Source organism: Trichomycterus rosablanca, chromosome 9, assembly GCF_030014385.1.
Source record: "Trichomycterus rosablanca isolate fTriRos1 chromosome 9, fTriRos1.hap1, whole genome shotgun sequence".
In the NCBI taxonomy this organism is placed as follows: Eukaryota; Metazoa; Chordata; class Actinopteri; order Siluriformes; family Trichomycteridae; genus Trichomycterus; species Trichomycterus rosablanca.
The window spans coordinates 12,798,908-12,820,014 of NC_085996.1; the positions used below are offsets into that span (position 1 = coordinate 12,798,908).

General features: G+C 40.5%; 1 protein-coding gene across 1 annotated transcript in view; it reads right to left on the reverse strand.

Moving 5' to 3' along the window:
* Positions 1-4,775: 4,775 nt before the first annotated feature.
* scml4 (Scm polycomb group protein like 4) overlaps positions 4,776-21,107 on the reverse strand; it is a 73,535-nt gene continuing 57,203 nt past the window's right edge. Inside the window, exons 4-10 of the mRNA XM_063002463.1 lie at positions 20,685-20,911; positions 19,366-19,495; positions 12,420-12,620; positions 10,262-10,462; positions 9,590-9,793; positions 8,183-8,328; positions 4,776-4,901 (exon numbers count right to left, since the gene is read on the reverse strand). Coding sequence (XP_062858533.1) covers positions 4,776-4,901; positions 8,183-8,328; positions 9,590-9,793; positions 10,262-10,462; positions 12,420-12,620; positions 19,366-19,495; positions 20,685-20,911 — 1,235 coding nt within the window. The remainder of the gene's footprint in view (positions 4,902-8,182; positions 8,329-9,589; positions 9,794-10,261; positions 10,463-12,419; positions 12,621-19,365; positions 19,496-20,684; positions 20,912-21,107) is intronic.

Sequence of the window (21,107 nt, forward strand, 5' to 3'; positions counted from 1 at the left end):
CTGGTTTAAGCTCCACCAATGCCAGGTTGTCACTGTTGGGCCCTTGAGCAAGGTCCTTAACCCTCAATTGCTTAGACAGTATACTGTCACAGTACTGTAAGTAGCTTTGGATAAAAAGCATCTACTAAATGATGAAAATATACACCGATTAGGCATAACATTATGACCACCTCCTTAATATTGTGTTGGTCCCCCTTTTGCTGCCTCATACACAACAAACTGTGATGCACTTTGTATTCTGGCTTCTGTCTATCAGAACCAGCATTAACTTCTTCAGCAATTTGAGCTACAGTAGCTCGTCTGTTGGATCGGACCACATGGGCCAGCCTTCGCTCCCCACGTGTATCAATCAGCCTATTACCTTGTTGTCGGTTTATCACTGTTTCTTCCTTGGACTTTTGATAGATACTGACCATTACAGACTGGAAACACCGAATACGTTGCCCATTTTTCCTGCTTCTAACACATCAACTTTGAGGATAAAATGTTCACTTGCTGCCTAATATATCCCACCCACTAACAGGTTTCGTGATGAAAAGATAATCAGTGTTATTTACTTCACCGGTCAGTGGTCATAATGTTATGCCTGGTCGGTGTAAATGTAATAAGGTAGACAAGAATATCATTTACATTTTACATTTAATTTTCAGCATTTAGCAGACACCTTTATCCAAAGCGACTTACAGTACTATTACAGTATATACAGTAATCTGAGCAATTGAGGGTTAAGGGCCTTGCTCAAGGGTCCAACAGCAGCAACCTGGTAGTGGTGGGGCTTGAACCAGTGACATTCTGATTACTAGTCCAGTACCCTAACCACTAGGCTACTGCTTGCTACTACTGCTATATCATCTTGCCTGCCGAAAGAGCTGCCAGTCATTTTTGGGCTCCTGGCCACAGATGGCCAGTGGCATATTTAATGGACTAGGGACCTTTTGACAGTATTTCCCCTGGTCCATACACTTAACATGTCTAAGACTGTCTGGAATTGCAAGATTAATAGTCAGATCTTGAACTTGCAACCTACGAACAATACTTCCCCAGGTCCATAGAAGAATTTACAGTAGTATAAGATTGGCTGGTGTTGCATGATTAATAGGGTAGACAATCTGTTTTTTAAGAAAAGATTTTAAGAAAAGCCAAAGCTAATAAGGCTGTGAGATCCTGGTGGGACTGATATAAGCATTCTGTACATTATTTCACCTCTTCTAAATATTTCAAGCACTAGACCCAGGTGTTATGCCCACCTACTTACATCCCTACCCATCAAAACTGAAGGTATTCACATATACATAGCTTAAATCTTTTTTAGAAATTGACAAGGACATTAACAAAATTTACGTAATGCTATATAGTGCTTACAGGTGAAGTCAGGTGAAAATTTTACATACACTTAAAAGGGACAGGTATGGTCTGTCAGAATTGGAATACCAATGACTTCCATTCATTTACTAGGTTAATTTTGGGTATCATGAAATCATACTACGACAAAATACACACAGAGAAACTTAGATTATTAAATTGGTGGTATAGAAAGTTCTAGAATGTCAGTGAGCTTTGTAAATAGCCTTTTGGCTTCTCATTAGTGACTAAATACAGGTGTTGATGCCAGAGATGTTCACAAGTCACAAAATACAAGTCTGAGTCAAGTCACAAGTCTTTAGGCTAGAGTCCGAGCCAAGTCACGAGTCAATATAATATACACAAAACATATATTGGAAATGTAGCGTAGAAATAAACAAATAATCTGTAAGTTTAGATAAAAAACAATGGATTAGCAACTGTATTTACTTAGTGTCTTTACTTTCCTAGTCATTGTGCAAATGAATGTAATTTAAATAATTAAAAACCTCCAAACTTTTCCCGGTTGTGAAGTAAAACACTAACTCATTAGAAAGCCAATCAAGCGTTTCTTTGACAATCATCTGAGTGATGCAAACTGAATAAATGCAAATAACAGCATTTCTTAGTAAAAATAAAAATCAGAAGGTCTGATAAGTTCAGAAAGCGGTCTTTCAACCATTAGCGCCAATTCTGTAGGAGCGTTCCATTCACCCTAGTTGTTCCTGTGCACTTCGTAGTAGGTATTCCACCATTTTAAGTGAGATTCCAATTTAAAGGTAACGAAAATGTATATGTTAACACATGCTGATTCTAGGGACTCTTGTTGTTTACAAGTCATTTTTTCTGCGAGTCATGAGTCGAGTCCGAGTCGAGTCTGAAGTTGCCCATATGAACAGGGCTAGTCTGACTCAACTTAATTACATAAAACAGTGGTTTCCTGTCAAGGTGAAGAACAAAACCTAAACTGCCATCTAATGCTAAGCGAAAATGTGTTCAGATGTTGACTTTACAAATGTTTTTTGTTGATCACATGAACCAAAAAAGTTTCTAAAGTATTTTACTTGGCAACCCATGTTCTTGATAAGAAATACAGCATAACAAATTCAAAAAGTAACACTTAAGGTAATCTTCAGAATTTTGGGTGGTTTCCTTGGTAATCTACCAAAAAGTGTCCCAATTTACTTGACTTCACCCTAAATAGAAAGGTTGCGGGTTCAGGCCCCACCACTGCCAGGTTGTTACTGTTGGGCAAATAAACAAGGGCAAATGAATCAGTGCTTAATTCCTTGGATTGTATTTGATCACACATGTAAGTCATTTCAAATAAATGCTATAAATGTAAAATAAATGTCAGCCTGTCAGTCCATAGTAAATTTAATGTAATGAAATTAAAGGCCTTCCAAAAAGGTTAAATGACATTCTAAAACTATTTACACCAATAATCAAGTTAATAATCCAAGTTTTTGTGTGAATATTTTCAGAAAGCATTAAAGAACTCATTTTTCTTGGACAAAGAGGTATCGTTCATGTTGTAACTCTTGACTTGACCTGTAAGATCGCTCACCCAGATGTGCTACATGAGGAAAATCCCATTAAAAAAAACTGAACAGCTTGCTCAAGTGACAACTGCAGACAATAATTCTGCACAAATGTAATAGCATACTGTACATGGTTTTTGCTTTAGCAGCTACATTAAAGCTTATGTAACAGCAGATTTCATGTTTTATGCTAAATGCTGACTCAGAATGATTTTCCTCTCTGGTTTACATTTGTACTGTAGCCGTATGTGCTCCCTGCAGAAACAGTGTAAAAATTGAAGATCTGGCAGTTGAGTCACTCACAGTAATACCTTTTTACACAAATATACTGTTTAACCACGTTGTCAAATGTATGTGGACACCCAAACAGCTCATTCATATGTGAAGTTGACCGTCTAATGGCTTTCAGGTAGATTTTGAAACACAATTATGAAAATTTGCTACTATTTAGCTACAGCATGGTCAGATGGTGTAGCATTATGATTTTTCTTAAAAACAGCCTGGAAATCACAAATAAGTGAACAATGAGGAATAATGACAGCGACTAACAATTACTGCCGCACCACTCTCTCTGTATACTTCCACCATCCCTGCTAGCGCCTTGACCACCCTGTAGACATTGTTCTTGCAGTGACAAAGAGGTGGATCTCTATCAGATAATGTTTATCCCATGCATTAGATAAATTGGAATGAAAAATCCAGCTAAAATGGGACACTTTTCTGAAGTGAAACCGGCAGGTTTCTAGGTTAACAGATGCCATAAAATCACGACTTTTTATGCTATTGTGTGTCATCTTACCTAAAAAATGGGTTCTTGATGTGTTTGAAGGTCCAAGTTTGCTAAATTGTTTTACTTGGCAACTTATTTTTTATACAAGTAAAGCATAACAAACTGTAACAGTACACTTAAAGTAGTCTTCAGAGTTTTCTACCAAAAAGTGTCCCAAATTACCTGACTTCACCCTAACTGAAAGGGAATGAACTCAATAAAGAGGAAACCAACTCGACAACATTCAAAGAGGCATCGTCCCAAATTGCACACTACTGTTCTAAAAAGTCTGTCTAAAAGTCTGCATCTTCTTTCTCAGATTCACCCACTGTGAATGCCCAACCACAACTCAAACTCTAGATTTGTGTCTCTGCAGGGTTGGGCTATCGTATTAGATCATTGTGCCACCAATCGTACTTCTGTTTTTGTGAGTGTTTAAAGGTTGGCGAGTCAGCAGTAATTGTTCAGCTCTTTAGTGGAAAAAGGCTGTAGTGTCTTATATGAGTTCTTAAACTTGGGCAGTGCTTAAATTTACACTAACGGAGCTTATTGGTTGGAAGGTTAGCCTATGCCTACGTTTTGCAGGTTGGAGAGGTAACACTTGTTCACAGGTTAAAATATATTCTGTTACTTTATATGTGATTTCTCTCTGAAATAGGTTATATTCGCTCACTTGACAAATAAAATGAAGTGTGACAGGGTACTGTAATGTCTCAATGTTACCATTAGGTGGCAAACACTTCCAGATAATCAACACTTGATTAGACACCATTAAAACATGAGTTACTGCAGTCCAGGACAACTTCATTACCTTAAACGTTCTTGTTGGTTGTTGGAACTGTTGGTTTCTCAGCTGAAGAACTGTTGGTCACACTTTTCTTTACTTATTATCCCTCTCTTCAATTATAGCAATATCAGTCCGAAGTAAAATATGATGACAGAAGTTGACAAAGTCTAGATAGAAGTCTCAGTCAAACCGAGTTAAATGTAATAAAAAAATGGAGCAATTTCCAGTAAAGTAGTCCGGCTCTGTCGGTAACACCACATCCTGTGAGTCTGTGGTTGATTGTTCATGTGTAGGAGAGTAGCAGGTATGTGTGCGTACATTGTGAACCAGCAGCAGGTCAGAACTTGGTTTGTTTTAACTTGTCGATGTGGTAGCAGAGCTTGAGCGCCGGGCCCAGCTTCAATCCCAAGTACTTCATAATCATGTCACTTTTGAGCAGGAGGAGAGCGTCTCCATCAATCTCCTAAATAAACAAGGCAGACATAAATAAATGCACTGATGAGAGCTGTGCTTTCACAAAAAATACTACCAATACAATACAATAATACCAAATTTATGAAAACAGTGTCAGAACAATAAGTTTCCCCTGAACTCTTACCAGTCTCCCTGTCCCTGACGCTGTTAAGCACCACCATAGCATGATGTTGCCACAATAATGGTTTACATTCACATGTTCTGCATTTAGTTAACGCTTTTATCGAAAGCAACTTACAGTATGGTGACAGTATATAGTCTAAGCAGTTGAGAATTAAGAACCTTGCTCAAGTTGCAGCAGTGGTGGGGCTTAAACCAGCGACCATCTGATTACCAGTCCATTACCTTAACATTAACTGCTCTAAAGCAGTGGTTCTCAAACTGTGGTACGCGTACCACTGGTGGTACGTGAAGCAGCACGAGGTGGTACGCCAGATAATCTTGGAAAAGTAATTACATGCACCGAAAAAATAAATAATTGAATAATTATGAAAAAAAAATGAAACAAAATGTGTAAATTACTAATAAAATCTGTTTCAAAGTTCTTATGATTCTGTTTTAATAAAATCATTTTATTTAAAATGAAGGTGTTTTTAGAAATATTCGGGGCTATGCAGACACCGTACTTTATTACATCTATACTTCACGATTGCGGTTTCCATCTCTAAATTTCCGAAACGTTATCAGTAAAGTTATTAGTAAAGTTATCAGTAGCTCTCTCACTTTTGTCAGAGCCAGATCTGCGTTTGAATCTCACTGATCTCGTTCCTGACATCACAAGGCTGCTCCGCTAAACAGGCGCACCCCTCTCACTCACATGCTCAGTGGTAACTGCATATATACTAGTGATGGGTCGCTCGCGAATGATCCGATTCTATTGAACGCATCTTTGAAATGAACAAAAGGAACCGAGTCTTTTATTTCTGCACAGTTCTTATTGGCTGTAATCAACCCATTAAGCTTCGCATCAGTAGAGGGAATTAATCGTAACTCGTAATAAAAGCTGTTTATTGTCGATATTCAAATCTGAAAACACTTTCAGTATCACGGAGAGTGAGCAACACACACACACACACACACACACACACTCACACACAAACTTACATTCACATACACTAACACCACACACATAAACACACACTCGCACTCATGCATACTCACACACACACACAGAGAGCTAGTAGTATAATGATAAATAATTGAGAAATAAACTATACACTTGTTTAATTGTGTTAAATCTGGTTATTTCATTGTGCTTATGTTTTAAAGCAGAAACAAACACAGTCACAGTATTTTTCTGAAACTTAATGCAATGCAACCACAGTGTGTCTCTTCCCTGTAGTTTTTTTTCCTTTTAAAAATAAATCTTTTTTTTCTCGTTTAAGTGTTGTTTGAATTAGGAATACATTTAAGGCAAGGTGGCAAAATTTGATATTAATATCGGGGGTGTCTTATAGTTTACCTAGTAGCGCCTCTCAAAGAACGGAGAGCCGTTTTTTTGAACGCCTCTTTAAAAGGAACCGAGCCAAAAGATCCCTTCAAGAAGCCATAATTCTCATCACTAATATATACACATACACACCTAAATAATGTGTGCCATATGTGGTTCTGTGATGAGAAACATAGGTGGTACTTGGAACTTTTGGTTTGATAATGGGTGGTACTCGGTCTAAAAAGTTTGAGAACCACTGCTCTAAAGAATCGTATAACAGAACGGCATTTAGGAGATGCTTTTATCCAAAGCGACTTACAGTTGTGACAGTATACAATCTTAAATAATGTTACTGTGGGTTGTACAGGTAGGGTGTGGTTCCATCATGAGAGGTAGTAGAGGAAGAAGGGAATTCTGTGGTGCGTATTAATGCCCCTTTATAACCCCTGTGTTTTCTCTCCTGGGTCTCTGTTTGTCTTGGCTGAAGGACACATGTAAAGGAGTTCCAGAAAAAGGAGGAACATTTTGAAGAGTCCTTAAGACTAGTCCTGCAGGCTGAAAAGCAGCACACATTATTGTCCTGTTTTCCAAGAAGTATTTGAGTTTGAATAATCTTAACTGTGGAAAAGAGTGTCTTGAGTTTAAAACGTTTCTTGAGTTCACATTGCTGTCCAAAGTTACAGTTAAATTAGTTAAATATTTATATGTAAAACTCAGCATTATTGATTTGTAAAAAATACTACTGGGTGGTACACTTCTAACTGCATGTCAGGCAAACACACATGGGTTTTCGACATGAGGTTGAGAACCACTGATTAAATATTGTAATGAATCGCTATAAGCCTGTCGGGATAGTACTTTACTTTTTTCTAATGAGTGGTATGATTATTTTAGATACTATGTATGGCATGTATGGTATTTTACTATACTGAATAATATTTTGGCATAATGATTATTATGCTATGCCATTTTGAACGTGACTCAGAATTACCACTGGGTGGCATAGTGTTTTGGCAAATGGTTTAGTATACAGTACACTTGTATGGACGAGACCCAAAATGACTTATTGGGTGATGGATTATTGTTACTTTTCCGCTGCTGAGGGATACCCGATTGCATCTGAGGAGAGCACGTCACTGCACAGACGTCTCTTCCGCCAATCAGGGTCCTTACACAGAGTATATAGACACACATAGTCCGGCCCTCACCCTGCAGATACGGTGGCCAATTAGTATCTGCTGCAGGCACTGCCGATTATGCCGACCGGTGGCAACGCTGAGTTTCGAACCGAGGAGTTCAGAAAATCCCGCTGCGCCACCAGGGCGCCTTAGATTACTTTGAAATTAATAGTAGGTGTACTGTTTTGCCTTAATCTTAAGTATATTATATTGTTATGTACCTGTCCATGATTACTACTGGCTGACATACTTTTAACATACTATGGCACTTTAACTTCATATTAGATAACCCCATATGGAATCTCGACCTACGATTGAGAACCACTGGTTTAATATTGTAATGGATCACTATAAGCCTGTCGGGTAGCTGTTAACTGTCAATTAATAACAGATATTTATTAGCTAAATAAGCAAAACTAAGAGTCTGAATTCCTACTTCTTAATAAATAATGTATAGTAGAAGAGTCCCAGAAGAGTGTCAGTATGACCAGTGAGTTCATACTATTTTTTAATACATGTTCATGGTTTTAACTCAAAATTAGAGGTGATTTGATTCACAAATGTAATATTTAGATAATGTTATAAATGTAGTTTTTTACATTATTAGGCATCCACAGCAGATGATTGGTGATTGGTACACTGTTTGTCCTTTGTACTCACATGCTTCCGAAAGAGCTCGACATGTGGGCCCAGGGCCTGAGGGTCGGCATCTTTAATGAACCAGACCACCTCCTCTACACTCCACCGGGAGGGGTCTTTACTTGGAGGAGGCTTTGCTTCACCTGCCTCTGGTGATGGACTATAGGCTGCACAAATAGAGATAGAGAGAGAGAGAGAGGGAGAGTTACTATACAGGTTTTGTATGTGTTCTTGGGCTTATTGGACCAAAATTATTACTATCACAGCAACTTTCTATGGGCCATGCCTATAATATTGTGTTTTTACAAAACTACCAGTGGGTGGCATACTATTCACACATTTTACTGAGTAGTAGACACCGGTAGACACCGATCAACCATATTAAAACCACCTCCTTGTTTATACACTCACTGTCCATTTTATCAGCTCCACTTACCATATAGAAGCACTTTGTAGTTCTACAATTACTGACTGTAGTCCATCTGTTTCTCTGCATGCTTTGTTAGCCCCCTTTCATGCTGTTCTTCAATGGTCAGGACTCTCCCAGGACCACTACAGAGCAGGTATTATTTGGGTGGTGGATCATTCTCAGCACTGCAGTGACACTGACATGGTGGTGGTGTGTTAGTGTGTGTTTTGCTGGTATGAGTGGATCAGACACATCAATGCTAAGTTTTTAAACACCTCACTGTCACTGCTGGACTGAGAATAGTCCACCAACCAAAAACATCCAGTCAAAAGTACCCCGTGGGCAGCGTCCTGTGACCACTGATGACGGTCTAGAAGATGACCAACTGTCTCTGACTTTACATCTACAAGGTAAACCAACCAAGTAGAAGTGTCTAATAGAGTGGACAGTGAGTGGACACGGTATTTAAAAACTCCAGCAGCATTGCTGTGTCTGATCCACCCATACCAGCACAACACACACCAACACACCACCACCACCACGTCAGTGTCACTGCAGTGCTGACAGACAATCATCCACCACCTAAATAATACCTGCTCTGTGGTGGTCTTGTGGGGGTCCTGACCATTGAAAAATGGACTACAGTCAGTAAATGTAGAACTACAAAGTGCTTCTATATGGTAAGTGGAGCTGATAAAATGGAAAGTGAGTGTAGAAACAAGGAGGTGGTTTTAATGTTATGGCTGATCGGTGCATATGGTAGTTGAAACGGTTTAGTATACAGTGTATAGACCCAAGATTACTCACTGAGTGATTTACAATTTTGACAACCTGTTTTACATGGATTACAATTACTATTCATTCTCTACCTTCTAAGATTAATAAGAGTACTATGTTGCCATAACATTAATTGTATTATCATGCTTTGTACCTGTCAGTGATTACTACCGAGTGGTATACTTTTTTTTAACATACTGTTAAGTATAATAGTATTATATTAGATATGTAGCCTTTTTTACCACTTCTGTTTCCTTCCTGGAATGAGCTGGGACTGGTCGCCGGTCGGCAAACACCCCCCGAATATGCAGAGCCCAAACGAAACCCATAACTGGTTTTAGCTGCCGTGTATGACGATGTCATCACACTGTAGGACGGCTCACTGTGGTCGACAGAGTAGCGCTTTGGATCCATTGACTCCGAGTGGTAATCGTCCACAGAACCTGCTGAAAAAAATGTATACAATACACATTATACACCGATCAGGCATAACATTATGACCCCCTTCCTAATATTGTGTTGGTCCCCCTTTTGCATCCCCATACGCAACAAACTGTGATGCACTGTGTATTCTGACACCTTTCTATCTGAAGCAGCATTAACTTCTTCAGCAATCTGAGCTACAGTAGCTCGTCTGTTGGACTGGACACACACGGGCCAGCCTTCACTCCCCATGTGCATCAATGAGCCTTGGCCGCCCATGACCCTGTCGCCGGTTTACCACTGTTCCTTCCTTGGACCACTTTTGATAGATACTGAGATACCCACAAGAGCTGCAGTTTTGGAGATGCTCTGACCCAGTCGTCTAGCCATCACAATTTGGCTCAACATTTTTGTTTTTGGCTCAACACAAATCACAAGTCACAAGTAAACCCAATGTTACAAAAGTAGTTAAAAATGATAAACAGCCTTACTCAATTTGGATTGTCCATCTGAATGCTTGTCAGTGTGGACAGAAGAAGAGGAGGATGGAGAAGACGAAGGTGCAATGGGCTGATCGCTGAAGAGGTTCTCGCACAGCAAACTCCGGCAGAGCTTCTTCAGGAAGCGAAGAACATAACCTACACTGTTCACTACGGGCAGACTCAGCAGGTGCTGCTTTCCGTCAAACGTGGCTGCGTGAGAGAAATTCAACAAATTAAAGAGATAAAAGAAAAGAGGAACTTAAAGATGGATAATATAAATGTAGAGATGTAAGGACGCATTAATATTTCAGCTTCTTAAAATTTTTTTACCATATTTGGTACAACCCCAATTCCAATGAAGTTGGGACGTTGTGTAAAACATAGACAGAATACGATATTTTGCAAATCCTTTTCAACCCATATTCAATTGAATACACTACAAAGACAAGATATTTAATGTTCAAATGGATAAACTTTATTGTTTTTTGCAAATATTCACTCATTTTGAATTTGATGCCTGCAAAACGTTCCAAAGAAGTTGGGACAGGGGCATGTTTACCACTGTGTTACATCACCTTTCCTTTTAACAACACTCAATAAGTGTTTGGGAACTGAGGACACTAATTGTTGAAGCTTTGTAGGTGGAATTCTTTCCCATTCTTGCTTGATGTACAACTTCAGTTGCTCAACAGTCCGGGGTCTCCGTTGTCGTATTTTGCTCTTCATAATGCGCCACACATTTTCAATGGGAGACAGGTCTGGACTGCAGGCAGGCCAGTCTAGTACCAGCACTCTTTTACTTTGAAGCCACGCTGTTGTAACACGTGCAGAATGTGGCTTGGCATTGTCTTGCTGAAATAAGCAGGGACGTCCCTGAAAAAGACGTTGCTTGGATGGCAGCATATGTTGCTCCAAAACCTGTATGTACAGTACCTTTCAGCATTAATGGTGCCTTCACAGATGTGCAAGTTACCCATGCCATGGGCACTAACACACCCCCATACCATCAGAGATGCTGGCTTTTCAACTTTGCGCTGATAACAATCCGGACAGTCCTGTTCCTCTTTGGCCCGGAGGACACGACATCCATGATTTCCAAAAACTATTTGAAATGTGGACTCGTCAGACCACAGGACACTTTTCCACTTTGCGTCAGTCCATCTCAGATGAGCTCGGGCCCAGAGAAGCCGGCGGCGTTTCTGGGTGTTGTTGATATATGGCTTTCGCTTTGCTTGGTAGAGTTTTAACTTGCACTTGTAGATGGAGCGACGAACTGTGTTCACTGACAATGGTTTTCTGAAGTGTTCCTGAGCCCATGTGGTAATATCCGTTACAGAATGATGTCGGTTTTTAATGCAGTGCCGCCTGAGGGATCGAAAGTCACGGGCATTCAATGTTGGTTTTCGGCCTTGCCGCTTACTTGCACAGATTTCTCCAGATTCTCTGAATCTTTTGATGATATTATGGACTGTAGATGATTGTTCTCCGATTACCACTCGGAGTCAATGGATCCAATGCGCTACTCTGTCGACCACAGTGAGCCGTCCTACAGTGTGATGACATTGTTCTTAAACTGTTGGACTATTTGCTCACGCAGTTGTTCACAAAGTGTTGAACCTTGCTTGTAAATGACTGAGCCTTTTGGGGATGCTCCCTTTATACCCAATCATGACATTTACCTGTTTCCAATTAACCTGTTCACCTGTGGAATGTTTTAAACAGTTGTTTTTTGAGTATTCCTCAAGCCAGTCTTTTGTTGCCCCTGTCCCAACTTCTTTGGAACGTGTTGCAGGCATAAAATTCAAAATGAGTGAATATTTGCAAAAAAACAATACAGTTTATCCGTTTGAACATTAAATATCTTGTCTTTGTAGTGTATCCAATTGAATATGGGTTGAAAAGGATTTGCAAATCATCGTATTCTGTTTTTATTTATGTTTTACACAACGTCCCAACTTCATTGCAATTGGGGTTGTACATTTATTTCAGATTTCAGAAAATTCTGGGTTTCTGGGACTTCAGTGAACCACAGTGAAATCGCTTATCTCCAAATAAAAAACAATAGCGGTGATCCTTTCAAATCTGTCAGTTTACCAAAATTCCTCCAAAAAAGCATCAACAACATTATTAGTGTTCATATGTGTGTGTGTGTGTGTGTATTCATTACCTGATATTTTCTCTCCCCCGTAGCCCTGTGTCAGCAGGGTGAAAACAGTTTTCTGTTGGTAAGCGCTATCGATGCAGCCCTGCACGGCCTGCTGCAGCACCACAGAGGGTCGAGCTGGACCCAGATGATCAGGAAGCTGCATTACTTTCTGCCTGTCCAAGTTGGGGCCCGTGTTCACTAGCTTATTCACGTAGATACACACTGCAGATAAAAAGAGAAACAGCACTGAGTTATTATAATGGGGTGGGTCGCACCGTGCGACTGAAGTCAAGAATTGAAAATGAACCCAAGTGCAGGATGCTTGACCGAGGTAGAACAATATTGGGGCTAAAAAGCCACAAATAAAAAAGGGGATAAATGCAAATATATATGGTGGCCAGAATAACGGAAACAAAGTAACAAATGAAAGACACAGAAGCATCCGAAGCCCGCAACAGAGAAAGTGGATAGTAAACGGATAGTGCAGAACGGTTGTCACAATACCTAAATTAAAAATTTTTAAAAATTTAAAAACATTCAAATAATAAATTCTAAAATTATTTTAAAAATTATTTAAAAAAAAACTATAAAAAATTATAAAACTATAAAACTATAAAAATTATAATAAATAATACAAAATATAATATTTAATATTTAAAGACTTAATTGTTTTGTATTTTTTCCACCGTTTTTGTGTGTGTATGTGACAGTGTACACCGATAAGCCATTAAAACTACCTCCTTGTTTCTACACTCACTGTCCATTTTATCAGCTCCACTTACCATATAGAAGCACTTTGTAGTTCTACAATTACTGACTGTAGTACATCTATTTATCTACATACCTTTTTAACCTGCTTTCACCCTGTTCTTCAATGGTCAGGACCCCCACAGGACCACCAAAGAGTAGGTATTATTTGGGTGGTGGATCGTTCTCAGCACTGCAGTGACACTGACATGGTGGTGGTGTGTTAGTGTGTGTTGTGCTGGTATGAGTGGATCAGACACAGCAATGCTGATGGAGTTTTTAAACACCTCACTGTCGCTGTTGGACTGAGAATAGTCCAACCAAAAATATCCAGCCAACAGCACCCCACGGGCAGCGTCCTGTGACCGCTGAAGAAGGTCTAAAAGATGACCAACTCAAACAGCAGCAATAGATGCGCGATCGTCTCTGACTTTACATCTACAAGGTGGACCAACTAGGTATGAGTGTCTAATAAAGTGGACAGTAAGTGGACAAGGTATTTAAAAACTCCAGCAGCACAACACACACTAACACACCACCACCATGTCAGTGTCACTGCAGGGCTGAGAATGATCCACCACCTAAATAATACCTGCTCTGTAATACAATGACAATAAAGGCATTAATTCATTCAATATGATAGGCTACTCCAATCATCTGTGACAACCCAGTTCTCGGAAAAGGAGGACAGATAGGGAACCCACAAAACAAGCCAGGGACAACAATGCACCGCAGTACCCCAACCTCAACAAGGCGGTTTTGTTGTGACACCAGAAAAAATCCACAACACCAGGTTCATTCCCAGAAAAAAAGATACAAGTGTGCTGGCCTTATACACTGGTAGAAAAACAGACACTTCCAGAGAAAAACAATCACACTTCCAGAGAAAGAGCGGGTTGCCAAACATAAGAGCTGGCAATATAGACACATCTTAACACTCAACAAGGCACAGGTGATCCTCAGAAACCAACAAATCAGTCATCTGCACCTTCTTGCCCCCTCTGAAGTAAGATTCGGCAACCGGGCACAGCTGGACCCATTACATTTATATATTGACGTTTAAGAAATCATGAGGTGGTTCAAGCATCTAATAAGAATGCCTCCTAGATGCCACCCATTAGAGGTATGCCAGGCATAGCCGACAGGAAGAAGAGGGATGGAAGGATTATATCTCCAGGGTGGCCTGGGAACGCCCAGGGATCCCATCAAAGGAGCTGGTTAAAAAAATGCAAGGGACACTGAATAGTCGAGCGGAAAAGATGATTACGATGCCGACATTATAGCTTGTAGTTTTGGTACAAGAAATGTGCTTTCACCCATTTTTATTGTGTGTTTACTACCCGCGTCTTCAACTGAGGGACATATAAAACCCTCCAGCTGCTCTGACAAACAATGAAAGCTCAATACCTTCTGATACACGCTTCTGAGGAGGCATAAATCAAGCTTAGAAGAGTCATTCAGAACAGCCTAACAGCAGGTGGCATTACTCAGCACCCTCCTCACGTTCACAGTGATAATAAGAAAAGCTGATGGGCCAGATGAAGCAATAACAGCTTCAATTTAACGCCATCAAACAAACGCAGAGTAAATAAGACAAAGAAACTATTTTTTTGTCTATACTGCATCTTGCTTGGGGGGTGGGCATCATGGGAGAAATAAAAGTCTGTTTGTGTGTTTATTAGTCCTTCTTGTTCATGGGAAATTCAATGAACCCACAGTAAAGGTAAATATCTGTGGAATTCTCAGATTTTGGTTGACTTAGTGGGTTTACTGCTAAACTGCTTCATCACTGGGTTCAACTCAGCGGGATCTGGATCAACGACTGATTCGGAATCATTCGTAGTGCCCATTTGTTGACCTTTGCACATTCTTATTATGCTCCCATATACTCATTGCCTATTGATTTTCCTGTCCCTTAAGGAAATGCAGCTGGACCCACCTCTGGGCTCACTGAGGCCCCCTAGTGTGCCAAGGCCCCCTGGTATCTCACACACAAGAACCAGAGCCTATAAAGCACTAGAAGGCCAGTGTTTTTAGGGCTGAAACATACACTGATCAGCCATAATATTAAAACCACATCCTTGTATCTACACTTACTGTTTATTTTACAGCTCACTTACCATAGAGAAGCACTTCGTAGTTCTACAATTACTGACTGTAGTCCATCTATTTCTCTACATACCTTTTTAGCCTGCTTTCACCCTGTTCTTCAATGGTCAGGACCACCACAGAGCAGGTATTATTTGGGTGGTGGATCATTCTCAGCACTGCAGTGACACTGACATGGTGGTGGTGTGTTAGTGTATGTTGTGCTGGTATGAGTTTTTAAATACCGTGTCCACTCACTGTCCACTCTATTAGACACTTCTACCTAGTTGGTCCACCTTGTAGATGTAAAGTCAGAGATGATCGCTCATCTATTGCTGCTGTTTGAGTTGGTCATCTTCTAAACCTTAATCAGTGGTCACAGGACGCTGCCCACAGGAAGCTGTTGGCTGGATATATTTTTGGTTGGTGGACTATTCTCAGTCCAGCAGTGACAGTGAGGTGCTTAAAAACTCCAGCAGCATTGCTGTGTCATATCCACTCATACCAGCACAACACACACTAACACACCACCACACCACCACCATGTCAGTGTCACTGCAGTGCTGAGACTGATCCACCACCTAAATAATACCTGCTCTGTAGTGGTCCTGGGAGAGTCCTGACCATTGAAGAACAGCATGAGAGGGGGCTAACAAAGCATGCAGAGAAACAAATGGACTACAGTCAGTAATTGTAGAACTACAAAGTGCTTCTATATGGTAAGTGGAGCTGATAAAATAGTGAGTGTAGAAAAAAGGAGGTGGTTTTAATGTAAGGGCTGATCGGTGTATATCTGATGTTATTAAACCTGTTCATATGGTGTATGGAACTTTCTCTTTGGCAGTATGAGCAGGTATAATGGTTCGAGATTAGGTAGCAGTGGAAAAAGAATTGCACTAGAAGAACATTAGAAGTTGATATTCAGATGCTGAAATGGAAAAAAATAGTGCAGCCTGCAGACTCCACGGTGAACCTTCAGAAAGCATTCTTGTGACCACAGCCGACGGAAGCACAGGAATCAGGTTTTATGACTGCGCAGCTCAAGTTTAAAGGAAACCCCGCCTAGAAGCAATAGGATTTAAGGTTTAAACCCATCGCACAGGCGTCAGACTGAACCCCGTCCAGGATATTCAGGGTAATTTTTTACCACTTATATTGCAGCTTTACATTCTTCACCCTTATAGCACCCTTGTTCACATGGTAATATAACTGACTGCACTCCTTATTAACACCTTTGCCATAAACACGTCAAATAAAGACATGGTTTGACGAGTTTAGTGTGGAGGAACGTCAGTGGCACTCAACGTCTTTGGTTTGAATTGCAAGCAGCTTGGCCTACAATCAACATTTAAATTCATCCCAGTGGTGTTAAGATCAGAGCTTTGTGCAGGTCACTAGAATTCAAACAACCCAGCCCCATAAAAACAAGCTTCAAATGGGGCTGCAAAGAAATGAGAGCCACCAGGGTGAGAGCAGAAGGTGCAGTAGTTGCGTCAGATCGAGAACACAATCAAAAACTTGTTGACCAACATGCCCTAATGAAACTAAGCAATAAAAATCCATAACAATAAAAATTTTGTTCATCGTGGGTGTGATTAATACACCAGGGGTTAAAAACTAGGAGGGGTGTCCACATACTTTTGACCATATAGAAGTCCTTTTGCTACTTCACCCTCCTATTCACACTTTCATTTCACAGGAATTGTATTCAATTTTGATCTGCATCAGTCTGCTTCGCCTTGCCACGGAGGCGGTATGAAAAGGCAGACCCTGCAAGCCAGGGGAAATAGAACCCTACAACAGGACACCTAATCAAGATAGAACAATGTTGAGGTGCCAAGGTGGTGCAGAAATCAAATAGCCCAAAGCAGAGGGGAGATAGAGCAAATAGACGATCATGTCATTCAGAGTACGCCCCCAGCTGCTCCGAGTGTCAGAAAACTCAGGTGCCATGCACTCGCCCCACAGGGGCATCGGTGATTCACCCCTAGCAAAAGCATGACCACTTAGTAGGAAAAATAAATAAATATAAGGAAAAGTACAACAGCTGAGCCACCACAATCACCAGCTACTCAATCCACCATTCCATTGCAACACAGAATTTTAGAAAAAAAAGCAAAAGCAGGGAAATCTACCAGACTGCCACTACCACACCTGACACCACCTGAGCCCAGGGAGGAATCTCACATGGCAGCTGAGTTCAAGGTTGCTGGCATAAATGTCAGCGGAATAGTTCAATCCTCCATACTAGTGTCACAGACTGTGCAGTGCCCCACAAGACAAACAACAATGATCCAGCAGAGAGCTCAATGCCTATTTAGGGGCAGATAGTGTAAATTTAAGAAATCAACACAAGTTGTTTGCATCTCCATGCCCTGTACCAGCCCTAATGGCATGGCAGGTGGGCATGACACTGCAATCCATGCCCCTGCCACTCTATATAGCAGGTGGAGTTACATCCCCTGTTACATCCCCTCCCCCATAAACTACTGAGTAACTGAGGAACATTTTGATTTTTTTTACCACATTAATAAAACTTGAATGTAAAACCCATGGTATTAATAATAATTACCAATACAGTGTACACTACATGACATTTTCACCAAAAAAGCAATTAATTAGCAAGACTTGCAATATTTCACTTATTTCTTAAATGATTAATTGGAAGAAGATGTCTCAAAGGCCAAACTTGTCAAAACCTGATAATGCGCTCTTAGAATCTCAAGATAATTAACCTTTAAAATAAGAGAGGTAATTAAGTAATTATTCTTTTTATCTCTATGTGTGGTATTTTTGCTATCATAGCAGTAGCCTGTGTAGATCACAAGGCAGTAACCTCTAAGTTAATGAGAGTGTGTGAGTGTGTGTGTACAGTGATGCAGCAGCCTAATACACTTAGCCATTACAGTCGCAACCAGCAACCAACAGTATTAATCGTATCTAAGAGAGTAAATGGTGAATATGGAACCACCTGTCCTATAATGGTACAGCAGCAAATTATTAATGATTAGTATGGATTATTATAGATTATAATTATTATTATATTACAAAAATCTTGGAATTGTGGAAATGCTTGGTGTTGCTCTGGAATCCCTAAGCTTTTAATTTACATATTGTTGGGCCTAATTTGGTATTTCCCCAACCGAGGCACTACCTGACTACTGTTGGGTCTGATTTTTTTGGTATTTCCCCAACTGAGGCACTACCTGACTATTGTTGGGTCAGATTTTTTGGTATTTCCCCAACTGAGGCACTACCTGACTAATGTTGGGTCTGATTTTTTTGGTATTTCCCCACCTGAGGTACTACCTTACTACCGTTGGGATTAAAATGTCAAAGCTCCAAGGATAAAGCCCCAAGAATGGCCAACTATGCCATTGCTGGCCCTAAGCCCAGATGTTCAAAGTAGGGTTGGGCCGGCAATCCAGCCCTGTAAAAACAAGACTGATATAAAAACAACTAGAGAACTGGCAGGGTGATGGATTTGGCTCAGTCTACCCAGGGGAGGCTCTTTTTGACTGCAAATGAGAACATTTGTTGATAAATGTGCCCAACAAGCAGAAGGTGGAAATCAGATGTCATTAAATCCGGACTATAAGCTCTCTCTCAGTCTCGAAGCTGGGAGAGGAATAGCGCTCCAACCAAAAACACACAGGGTACAGGGGGTGACAAAGTAATAAGAACAACAGAGAAGTTACATTATATGTACAAATCTGTGTAGTAGGTGTAGCTTATAAACAATTATAAATGACCAATAAATATGCGTTCCAGATGGGTGTTCCCACAGGAAGGATGGATGGATGGATGGATGGATGGATAGTTGCTGACCTAAGTGTCCATTTTTAAATCGTTCATAGTTAGAGACAGTGGTTGCCTAGTGGCGCCTAGTGAGAGCTATGGGCCATTAGTTTAAATTCAGCCTCCGTTTTGCAGCCACTGTTGGGTCCTTGAGCAATGCCCTTAACCCTGTCTGCTCCACAGGGGTTGACCTTGCACTTTGACCCCAGCTTCCAAACAAGCTAGGATATGCTGGAAAAGCATTTTGTTGTACTGTACACATATATACACGTATATCTATCTTCTATTTATTCATGTATGAATGTAATTATGTATGACTTTGTATGTGTGTTACCTGTAAGGACCTCTGGTGTGGAAGAATGGGGAACAGTGGCAGCGTCCTGGGGAATAGAGCTCATGTCTGGTTCTGGAGTGCTGCTTGGAGGGGAGATGGCCAGCGGAGTCATTGCCAACCGGGACTTCAACTGTGTACAAGCAGTCAGTCAAACAAAGCAAGGTTAGTCCAAATATTTAAACTGAATAAAAAATGGGTAATTATTATTAAAGAAATTAATCAAAAAAACAAAGTTCCTCGTGTACACACACATAATTACATATTTAATTTCATTATTTTATTTTTATTTTATTTTTTATTATTTTATCTGGATTTTAGTGTCTCCAATTCACCTCAATTGCATGTCTTTGGACTGTGGGAGAAACCAAAGCTCTCAGAGAAAACCCACGGAGACATGGGGAGAACATGCAAACTCCACACAGAAAGGACCCAGACCGCTCCACCTGGGAATCAAACCCAGGATGTTAAATATAGAGCAATGACCTTGAGGTTATTATACAGTATAATGCAATGTAAATAAATTTATTTATTTTGGGGGGGTTTCACATGGGTGTAATTCAGTTTTTTTTTCTTCAGCATCAGTATTAACTTTACACACATAAAGCTAAAAATAACTTCCACTCCAGTGGCAGCAGCAGACTGCAGATACATTATTCAACATAAAAAACATGCACACACACACAATCTCGCACGCACACTCGCGCACACACACACACAGTACCCAAGTGCCCAATACTCATACCAGAGTCTTCGAGTGCTGGAATACTTCAGAATCAACATAGTACAAAGCAGTAAGACATTACATATAAATTAAAGGGGGTGGAGCCTAAGGATTGTAATTAGGTTGCCAGCTTTCACTTTTACATCTAAATGTATTAATACGCAGTTAATACGCAGCTAAATTCAGCATATCCACTGGTTCACAGTTAATATGGGTATATAGTGTGTACCAACACCATCAGTAGTGCACTAATTAACACAAACATGCACAGTGGTTACTTTCAGTCTCAAACACACACACACACACACACACACACACATTACTCACTTTTAAATTCACACATACAAACACAAAGACACATTTCATTTCACACACACACACACACACACACACACACACACACACACACACACACACACACACACAGTCGCCTCTGTAGTGAAAACCTAACCCAGTTCTATTATAAGTGTCAGAAAGAGTAATGAAGGCAGGAAAAGGTTCACTTAAGTGCAAACATATGATGCATATTAAATTAGGACCCCATCAAAAAAAATCCAGCCATTCAGAACGCAGACGTACACATGGACATTTGCCTAACCTTAAATCCAGGCTTTCTCCCTCTCTTCTTGGGTACTTTGATGGGAGGAAGGGATTCAGGGTAGCGGTTCTGATATTCCGGGTGCCTTTTTAGTGGGGGTCGTCCCCTCTTGCGACCTGGAACCTTTCCGGATGGGGGTGGGAGGAAGGAGGGGCTTATCGCCCCAGGTGACTGCATTTCTCCGCCCCCTGTCTGTCCAGATATGGCTGCGGAAATACTCATCAGACCTGCAACAGAGAAAGAGATTCACAATGTGCAGTAACTTACATTTAAATTTTTGGCATTTAGCAGACTCTTACTATCCGAAGCGACTTGCAGTACTCACTCACTCACTTTCTTAACCGCTTATCCAATCAGGGTCGCGTGGGGTGCTGGAGCCTATCCCAGCTTTTCAATGGGCGCAAGACACACAGTAACACCCTG